Source organism: Limulus polyphemus, unplaced genomic scaffold, assembly GCF_000517525.1.
Source record: "Limulus polyphemus unplaced genomic scaffold, Limulus_polyphemus-2.1.2 Scaffold5059, whole genome shotgun sequence".
NCBI classification, from domain to species: domain Eukaryota; kingdom Metazoa; phylum Arthropoda; class Merostomata; order Xiphosura; family Limulidae; genus Limulus; species Limulus polyphemus.
In genome coordinates, this window is record NW_013670669.1 from 41,160 (window position 1) to 51,690 (window position 10,531).

At 30.9% G+C, this 10,531-nt stretch overlaps 2 protein-coding genes and 1 long non-coding RNA gene across 5 annotated transcripts in view; all 3 read left to right on the plus strand.

The window, feature by feature from the left end:
• LOC111089035 overlaps positions 1–10,089 on the plus strand; it is a 13,766-nt gene extending 3,677 nt beyond the window's left edge. The window contains exons 2-3 of the long non-coding RNA XR_002613401.1: positions 2,620–2,622; positions 9,947–10,089. This is a non-coding gene — a long non-coding RNA (uncharacterized LOC111089035). The remainder of the gene's footprint in view (positions 1–2,619; positions 2,623–9,946) is intronic.
• Positions 1–10,531, plus strand: part of LOC106472064 (ATP-binding cassette sub-family E member 1-like) — a gene marked incomplete at its 5' end in the record, with an annotated part of 47,345 nt that overhangs the window by 19,829 nt on the left and 16,985 nt on the right. The gene's annotated exons all lie outside the window — the stretch shown is intronic.
• Positions 143–9,919, plus strand: LOC106472067 (ADP-ribosylation factor-like protein 15). 3 transcript variants are annotated; one of them, XR_002613398.1, is made up of 7 exons: positions 143–238; positions 4,383–4,515; positions 6,439–6,586; positions 6,915–6,974; positions 8,773–8,981; positions 9,321–9,789; positions 9,872–9,919. XR_002613398.1 is itself a non-coding variant. In XM_022400675.1 (6 exons), the coding sequence occupies exons 2-6, from the start codon at positions 4,453–4,455 to the stop codon at positions 9,447–9,449; spliced, it is 609 nt and encodes a 202-aa protein (XP_022256383.1). In that variant the 5' UTR covers positions 143–238; positions 4,383–4,452; the 3' UTR covers positions 9,450–9,802. The 3 variants fall into 3 exon arrangements, 2 of the variants coding, with proteins under 2 accessions (XP_022256383.1, XP_022256384.1); XM_022400675.1 differs by lacking the exon at positions 9,872–9,919 and having other exon boundaries at positions 9,321–9,802; XM_022400676.1 differs by lacking the exon at positions 9,872–9,919 and having other exon boundaries at positions 145–229; positions 9,321–9,802.

Here is a 10,531-nt window from a genome sequence, read left to right on the forward strand (position 1 = left end):
AAAAAAAAAAAAAAAAAAAAAAAAAAAAAAAAAAAAAAAGAAGAAGAAAGAAAAACATAGGAAAATATAAACTGTTTCCTAATCCGTCTAATAACGAATTTCTATACCAGTTACAAAAATATTTATTGGAGAGGGCGCTTTCGTTACCAATGGCGGTATAAGAAGTAATTAAGTATGAAAAGCTAGCGTTTGTGAAAGTATATTTTTGGCTGTCATTCAAGAATTTCTTGTATGTTTGGTAATGCTTGTATTATATACTTATTTGAAAGTTCAATGATTTAGCTTAATGTGCTCGTTCACTGGCTTGTGTGGAACTTTGAATTTCAAGTTCAAAACTTAAGTCTAAAACTTAAAGTTTAAACTAACTGTTAAGACAAAAAAATTCAAAACAGTCAAATTAGTGTACTGTTGTAATTAATGATTATTAATATTAGGGCTCTTACTTTTTCAACTGACCAGGTTTAACTCTTCTACTACCCCATAATCCAGTCAAATAGAACCATTGTTTTTACTGTTACTGTTAGTAGCACTAGCAGTGAAAACCTGGAATGGTTTTAAAGTTTAGGGGTTGGAACTTGGAGCATGAGCCATTGCTTTTTTCTTATGTACATTAATGATATTGATAGGGGCATAATTAATAGATTACTGAAGTTTTCTAATGACGTTAACCCATTTGGTATTTCTAGTTGTATTGATAATTCTGTAGTATTACACTTTTACAGACTCACTTTGTAAAAATTGGACAAATACTTCGCAAGTGATCTTTTATCATAATTTATAGTAAGTGCAAGATATTCCATTTGGATTATAATTTGAATCACATGCAATACAAATGGGAACTCATTCAATAGTATGGCCAAAGAAAAGGATCTTGGCTGTTCAGGCCATCAAAGCAGTGTTAAAGTTAATACCAATAGAATTTTAAGATGTATTTACATACATATTGATTACAAGACAAAATAGGTAATTATCCATATAAAAATCTCTAGTTAGACCCCATTTGGAATAACCTGTAGAGTTTTGTTCATCTATCTAAGACAGGATATTGACTTATTGGAAAGAGTTCATAGGAGGGTTGTTATAATGATTTTAGAGATGGAATGTCATATTTGGATAGGTTAAGATCACTAAAATTATTTTCTTCTGGGAAAAGAAAGATAAGAGGTGAAGTTTACAAGATTATCTGGAGGAGTGATAGGATAGAGGCTTATGACTTATTTGTGCTTTAGCTTGAAGATATTGGATGGAGAAGATCAACTCGGCTCACGTTAATTTTATGTAACTTACAACTTAAGTATAAAAAAGGACTCATTCAAAGTCAGTCTTTGTCATTTACATATTTATTAAGCCTTCCCTTAATTGTACTGCATCCACCACATCTGAAAGCAATCCATTTGAAAAGCCAAACATCCTCTCAAAAAAATAAAATTGTCTTGGCTGTAGATAACTTCTACTCTGCTAAAATTTGTATTTATGACTCCTAGGCCTACCATTCTTACCATCAAGTATGAAAAAGAGATGATGCTTCAACACTATCACTTCCCTTAACAAATGTTAATACTTCAATCAAATCCCCTCTAACATTTTTTTCAAAAGAAAACAATTTAAGATATCTTAACCTGTCCTCATACGACAGTCTTTCCATCTTCTGTAAACCCTTTCCAACAAGTCAATGCCCTTGCTGAGGTAAGGAGCCCAAGACTGAACACAATACTCCAAATGAGGCCTAACCTCTTTAGATTTTTATTCAGTATTTATGTAGATACAATCTAAAATATTCTTCGACTTATCACAAGCAACTGCACATTGCTTGGATGGTATAAGAAACTGATTAACCAGAACACCAAAAATCAACACTGTTAAGGCCATTTCCAGCAAAATTGTATTTATAATTTAAATTATGATAACCTGCATGCATTACCTTGTATTTATAATTAAAAGCAATCTGCCATTTATTTTTCTAACTCATCAAATAATCTAAATCCTTATATAAAACAGCAACACCCAGGAATTTGATGACTATAAATGTAGTAATAAATACAGTGCTTGAATGTAGAAAAAAAAAGATATCACTGAGATGAAAAAGAATCAATTTGTGATGTGCCAGTTTTATTTTTAATTGTTTTCACAAATATGCTATAATAAGTATTAACAAATGTATTATACTTATAGCAGAGACAAAAAATGTTGAACAATTACATTATAATTTTCAAATAGAATTCTGTTATATATTGTGAATGTTCCACTTTAAATGTCAACCTCAAATTTTTATCCTGTTACTCGTAGTTATAGATTATATATTTTTCATTTATTATAACCAAATATTACTCTCATTGAGAAATTATTTAATTTTTTCTGGTATAAAGATGTGTTTCATACAGTATACCATTAAAACAAAATTATATGTCTCTGACATATAATTGAGGCTGTGTTTTTCAAAATGAATGAAGGTTGATTATAGACTGTAATGGCTTTGGAAACACAAAATTCTCTGGATGAGAGAGTCAGTGGGGAATAGTGTTTTGGGTAACTTTTATAGCCCATCTTCAAGTGTGCTTATATTAAAATGGTTAACACATATGATACTACAGATCTTACTTCAGGTGTGCTTATATTAAGATGGTTAACACATATGATACTACAGTTCTTACTTCAGGTGTGCTTATATTAAGATGGTTAACACATATGATACTACAGATCTTACTTCAAGTGTGCTTATATTAAAATGGTTAACACATGATACTACAGATCTTACTTCAGGTGTGCTTATATTAAGATGGTTAACACATGATACTACAGTTCTTACTTCAGGTGTGCTTATATTAAGATGGTTAACACATATGATACTACAGATCTTACTTCAAGTGTGCTTATATTAAAATGGTTAGCACATATGATACTACAGATCTTACTTCAGGTGTGCTTATATTAAGATGGTTAACACATACGATACTACAAAGTAAGATCTGTAGTATCATATGTGTTAACCATCTTAGTATAAGCACACCTGAAGTAAGATCTGTAGTATCATATGTGTTAACCATTTTAATATAAGCACACTTAAAGTAAGATCTAAGTGTGCTTATATTAAAATGGTTAACACATATGACACTACAGATCTTACTTCAGGTGTGCTTATACTAAGATGGTTAACACATACGATACTACAGATCTTAGTGATAGATTGATGATGGTGTCATGTTTTTTGAAGTTCCAGTAACAAACCCTCCCACTTTTTTTTTATAACACAAACAAACAAATACAACAAAGAAGCAATAAAATCTGAAAATACAAAAGGTATTTAAATCCTATAAGAAGAAAACCATTTGTTTTGGCACAAAAACCTTCCTCGCAACATAAGATAGGAAAGTCGAATACGTCATAAAACCAGTACGAAGTGAAATGAATGTAAGATGCGTGGATGGAAGTATCAAAGGTTGCTCATGTAACCAAGGAGGCAAAGTTATTAAAACTAACAATTAATGAATAAATAAATGAAGATCAGTGGTATAGTGATAAAAATTATAAATGAGGGTTTTCTTTGAGTTCCCATACTGACTAATCATCAACCTCATTATTTAAAATGACTGACAGCAAATGATAAAAACTTAATTTTATATAAAGTGTTCCATATTAGTGACACAATTCCATCAATCCACACTCATGTGCATAAGAAAGCAACCCAGAAAATAATATGCATTTGGAGTATGAGAGAGGTGCTCCTTCTGCAAGTGAAATGAGGCATTAGTACACCCTTACAACTGTACAGGACTGATGAAGACGGTTTAAAAGTAAGAAAAAATGTAATTACAATCAGTTTTTCACTTTGGAAACAACACGATTATTCAAAAGCTAATGGTGTAGCATTTCTCACAATTCACAACTGACATTTATAGCCAGTTAAAATCTTACACAATGTTTTGATCATGAATAACAAATAAATGTAACTATAATACGAAGTCAGAAAAGAGAAATTATTGAGATTTTTGTAATATAAAGAATGAAGTGGGAAAGATTTCAATAGAATAAGTCCCATTAAAGTGTATTTCACTGAAATTTTGACTATTTAATTTTTTTTTCTCTTTCCGCACTTTTAATCATTCTATTTTCAGTTTTAAATTATCAATTTTTGAGTGGTTATATTTTGTTTAAATGTTTCTGTATATTAGATATATTGCAGTGTGAATAAAAGATGCAGATATAGCTTGTGAGTTTTATTACTTTTTTTTTTTGATTGTTACTACATTAAGTTCGTGGAAGTTGTACCTATAATTCACTGTTTTTAGACACAGTCTATTTTACAGAAAATTATTTTATGATGTAACATATTGCTAACACTAATCATTAAGCAAATTTATTTAAACTTATTTCTGTTTGAATAGAATCATGAAGGAGTAGGTATTCCACATATATGTGGTAAAACACCTGGAGACACTTGTTGACAATTGCAGTATGCCACAGGTTTTAGAAAGTATCCAACTTGGACTTGCAGCATGTTGCATTGGACTTGGAAAAGTAAGTCTCGACTCTGTCACACCCTTGGTGGGTGCGATCTGCCTGAAGGACAAAATTGTGCCAGAGAATTAAGAAATTTCTAGAAAATAGACTTGCAGTCATTCTTCTAAACATTAAAAACTTTAGGGTTGAAAATTATTCAATACAGAAAAAAAGATTTATTTGTTGATTTTTTTATACATAAAAGTAAGTAAATTATGGTAAGTGATAAAGATGCTTATGCCGAATGCTAAAATTTATTTGAGTTTAAACAGTTTACTGGTGAGAAGTTTTACGAATTTTGTAGAGATAGCTTTGTATTTGTAAACTTACACGTCATGGGTATGAATCATTAGTGTGGAAATATGATTTTCATGAAACACTAACAAAAAATTACATATTCAGCATAACATATTACTCAATGGTTGCTTATTTTTATGCTAAATAGTGTGTGTTGGTTGTTGAGATTTTTTTCCCAAGGTTTATTGATTATTTCATTCTAATTTGTTAGTAAAATATGCAACTTGAAAGTTAAGGGTGTTTTATGGTGGTTATCAATGGGCTTTTTAGCTTTATGAAATGTTCTTTTTGTTGTTATGTAATGATACAAAACATTTACGGCTTGTTAAAGTAAGGAAAGAGTTTCTAAAACTTAAAAAAGAAAAGCCCTTAGAATAATAAGCAAGAACGATATTCTGTAATCTAAATATCACATTTTTGCACTGAAATAAGAAGGCTATTCTCATTTTGTCCTAAACTGTGTGGTTTTTCAAGTACTACACTGATAATTGTTACCATTAAAATATGTTAAATATATGGCAAGAACGGACAAACGAAATTCTGCAGAAAACTTTTTATTACACAGGCTGCCTTTAAAACATTTTTAATTTGACTCAGGAAGGTTGTATATTCAAAATATTTTTAAACAAAAGGTTGTATATTCATAATATTTTTAAACAAAAGGTTGTATATTCATAATATTTTTAAAACAAAAGGTTGTGTATTCATAATATTTTTAAACAAAAGGTTGTATATTCATAATGGCCCAGTGGTTAACATGCCAGACTGTTGATCTGTGGGTCCATCGTTAGCATCCTGTCCCCCCATAAAGAATACAAGGGTGACACTCAAATTTTAAAAATGGTGAAACAAAACTAAATGTATCACTATACAACAAATGTTTTACAGAATTTAAACAGGAGGCAGTGCTTCAGTAGGTAAGTCATTCCACAGGTTTGTAGCTGAGAAATAATTTTGGATCTCAGACTTTGTCCAAACACTAAGTACTTATCTTCACAAAGATCACTGTAATGTAATTGTTTAGAGAAAATATAAAGGTGTTAGGTCTTTGCATACACTAATAATTATCTGATTTTGGTCTTTTTAATATAACATTGCAGTCACTGCTGAATTAGTGGTGTGAAGCAGCCAGTTATATTGGTTTCAGTCTGAATTAATGATTTGAAGGAGCCAGTTATATTGGTTTTAGTCTGAATTAGTGATTTGAAGGAGCCAGTTATATTGGTTTTAGCCTGAATTAGTGATATGAAGCAGCCAGTTAAATTGGTTTTAGTCTGAATTAATGATTTGAAGCAGCCAGTTATATTGGTTTTAGTCTGAATTAATGATTTAAAGGAGCCAGTTATATTGGTTTTAGTCTAAATTAGTGGTTTGAAGCAGCCAGTTATATTGGTTTTAGTCTGAATTAATGATTTGAAGGAGCCAGTTATATTGGTTTTAGTCTGAATTAGTGATTTGAAGCAGCCAGTTATATTGGTTTCAGTGAAACATTCTAATTATTTCAGCCAGATGGTGTGGAAAGGGAAATTGTATTTTGTGTTTATTAAGCACAGTTTGCACTGCTATTTTGTATTTATTAAGCACAGTTTGCACTGCTATTTTGTATTTATTAAGCACAGTTTGCAGTGATATTTTTTTGCGTAGTGTTGCCAGTGGATACAGTGCCAAAAACCACCTGCTGTTGTTAAAGAGCAATATGAAGTTCTTTGTTTAGGCCTAAAGGGTGCAGGAAAATCAACGGCTTTAGCGTCATTAGTTGGAGAACCCACTGATGATATTGAACCAACAACAGGTAATGTAAAATGAAAGTTTAAATTAATTTGTATCATAATAACTGTACTGCATGTCTAGTTGATTAACTTTTGAATTTTTTTTCTTTTTATGTAAATAACAAACTTTGTGTGTGCTTTAGTTAAATAAATAAATGTGACTCAAGTTATTGAATGTATGCTTGATATTTCTTGAATAATTTGTAACACAATATTTTTTGTGTATGTTAGTTTTGTGTATGTTTTTGAAGAATTTATCCGGCTTATGTTAGTTGTAAATTGTTGCATTGTAAACTGTGCTATCAGTTATAAAAATCAGTTTTCCCTGTGTGTTATTTTTCTTTCTTTTAGGTTTTAATATCAAGACTCTTCCTCTGTTGGACACTACACTGAATATTAAAGAACTCGGTGGTAAGTTGCAGAAGCTGTATATTTAATCCTTGTGGGATGATGAATGGTTTGAACCTACACATATATTTAGTTTATCTTTAACTTTTTTTATTTTATGTAATTTTAAAGAGACTGCCTACAACAACAACAACAGACTGGTCTCAGGTTTAATTGTTATATAATTAGGCATTAAATACTATGGTATATATATTAATCATTCATCATTTTGAAATGCTACACACATGTAATAAGAAGGGTGTATTTTTCTCCTAATATCATAGGGGAACCCTGTATTTTGCTACAAAATTATTCGTTTTTAGTCTTTGAATGTAATATTTTTCATAGTTATCAACCATCACATATACAATTTTTGATTACACAGTATCAAAAGCAGTGCTTAAAGTTGGGGAAAAGAAGAAGTAGGATGGTTTGTGAAATTTTTGAAGCTGAGTACTATATTTCTTGTTTTTCATGTGTATTCTTTATGTATTTTTTATAAAAGTAACTAAAATGTAAAAATTAGAAATTTATTAGGTTAGATAATAAAAAATAGCAATGATAATACTAATTCATGGGGTATACTCGTGAAATTTATTAGGTTAGATTAGGTATGATAATAAAAAATAGTAATGATAATACTAATTCATGGGGTATACTCATGAAATTTATTAGGTTAGATAATAAAAAATAGCAATGATAATACTAATTCATGGGGTATACTCGTGAAATTTATTAGGTATGATAATAAAAAATAGTAATGATAATACTAATTCATGGGGTATACTCATGAAATTTATTAGGTTAGATAATAAAAAATAGAAATGATAATACTAATTCATGGGGTATACTCGTGAGCAGCTTGTGCATTACGTAATTTGATACGGTAACGTGAGCTGCAATTTATTTAAGTGATTTACAACTTGTGTGGCAGGATTATTAGTTAGACATGGTTCAAAGGGCAATAAAGTAATAAAATTTAAGTATAAACATATGTATACTGTTACGAGTTATAGTATATAAACACGTGTGGTTACTAACTTGGTCATATCGAGTGACCGTAGCAAGAGGGCTCATTCATTTCATCCACATACTATTTTGTCTACTTGATTCTTATACGATGTTTTAAGAAAAGTTTCTGTCCCTAGTCTCTTGCCACCGTAAATATTTATTGCATCATTTATTGAATCTTTCTCTTCTGAGAAGCTTACAGTCTATTAAAAAGTAGCGAGATGGTTTTGGGCCCTCCTAAATAGAAGTGGGATGACGTATCACCCAATTTCAAGGACTAGTCAAAAGGAAAAAAAAAAAGATTTACCAATAAGATTAGCGTATCTACGGAACCAATTGATAACTGATTGGAAACAGGCACTTGATTCTGTCTACACTTGCTTCTACTTCCATGTGAGATTTTCAAACTCGTTTTTTATTCTAGAATAATGTTTATGTTAAGTTTAAATGGATAGTTTTTAGTTTAAACATGTAGTAAACTTCTCTTATATTGGTAGTAATAATAATATAAGGTTAAGCCTTTTTTGTGCTTTTAAATGGGAATAAATACTGGACCTACTCTGTATTTTTTAACTGGCTTTTTTAGACTGTGTTGTATAAACAGTGAATAATTATTTCCTGTTGAAATTATTTTTATTCAAATTTAGATAAATCTTTTATATTGAAATGAGTGGAGTGTATTTTAAGTTTTACATGGTATGTTCTCTTCGTAATATTGCTGTATTTAATTGTTCACGGTAGTTCTTGGTACTGGTATTGTCAAATAATTAATTTTCATATTCTTAATGATTTTGATTGATGTGTTCAACAGGAGGACAGGATGTGAGGGTGTTTTGGAACAAGTACTTCCATGGGCAGCATGGAATTCTGTTTGTTGTTGATGCATCATCAAATGAACAGGATCTACGCTTTTCCAAAGAAGCTTTAGAAACTGTGCTTTCCGATGTAGCTCTCAAAGGTGTACCTTGTGTTGTACTCGTTACTCACCTAGATATACCTGAGCATAAAACAACAGAACAGGTAAGAAGAGAATAGTTTATATAAATAATAAAAAAAGATAGATTATTAAAAACTAGGTAAAACTAGTTTGTCTCAAAAACAAAAGAGAAAAAGTGATTTTAAAAGTATTTTTTTCTACAAGATACAACTGAAACTAATACGTATGGAGTGAAAGGTATATTTAGTAGTTACGGAATCAGTGCAAATAGCAAATGTATATTATTGAGGAGTTATTAGCTGAGACAGTTATAGTATTCGTTTGATTAACTAAACATTAATATAATACCGTATAGACTTAGCTTTCAGGTCATGAGAGTTTTTCATGATTGAATAGCTCACTTTTTGTCTTTATTTTAACAGTTGGAACAGTTATTTCGTGGAACATTGCACGGTAGAAAATGGATGTTTCATCCTTTTCATCTTGGTAGTGATGAAGGGATTCGTCAAGGTCTAGAAACACTTGTGGATTTGATGATCCGTAGTGGATGAGGACTGTAATTATGTAAAATTTTTTCTCATTCTAGAAGTTCCTCAATCTGTAAAAAGTGGTTTAGGTATTTCTGAAACCCTCAGTAGGTAAACAAAGTTTTTATCTCGTGTTCCTGGATTTGACTGTGATGGTAAAGAATGAATGTATCACAAGTGCTTGTACCTGTATTAACTTGGTGTGTGTTTGTGCAAGTATTATGTAATGGTGTGACATCCTAATACCAAACTATATTTCAATTATCTCTGTATATTCCTTGTACACAATCATGGTTAAAGTGACCTATACATGCGATGCATCCTTGTCAACTGTAGTTGTAGATAACATTATCCCAGTATCATGGTGCAAGTAGCCAACATGTAAAATGTTTCCTTGTCAACTATAGTTGTAGTTAACATTATCTCAGTATTCGTGGTGCAAGTAGCCAACATGTAAAATGTTTCCTTGTCAACTATAGTTGTAGTTAACACTATCCAGTATCATGGTGCAAGTAGCCAAGTTAACTACAACTATAGTTGACAAGGAAGCATTTTACATGTTGGCTACTTGCACCACGATACTGGACTAGTGTTAACTACAACTACAGTTGACAAGGAAACATTTTACATGTTGGCTACTTGCACCACGATACTGGACTAGTGTTAACTACAACTATAGTTGATAAGGAAACATTTTACATGACTATCCCAGTTTCATGGTGCAAGTAGTCAACATGTAAAATGTTTCCTTGTCAACTGTAGTTGTAGTTAACACTATCCCAGTATCATGGTGCAAGTAGCCAACATGTAAAATGTTTCCTTGTCAACTATAGTTGTAGTTAACATTATCCCAGTATCATGGTGCAAGTAGCCAACATGTAAAATGCTTCCTTGTCAACTGTAGTTTTAGTTAACACTATCCCAGTATTATGGTGCAAGTAGCCAACATGTAAAATGCTTCCATGTCAACTGTAGTTGTAGTTAACACTATCCCAGTATTATGGTGCAAGTAGCCAACATGTAAAATGCTTCCATGTCAACTGTAGTTGTAGTTAACACTATCCCAGTATTATGGTGCAAGTAGCCAACATGTAAAATGCTTCCAT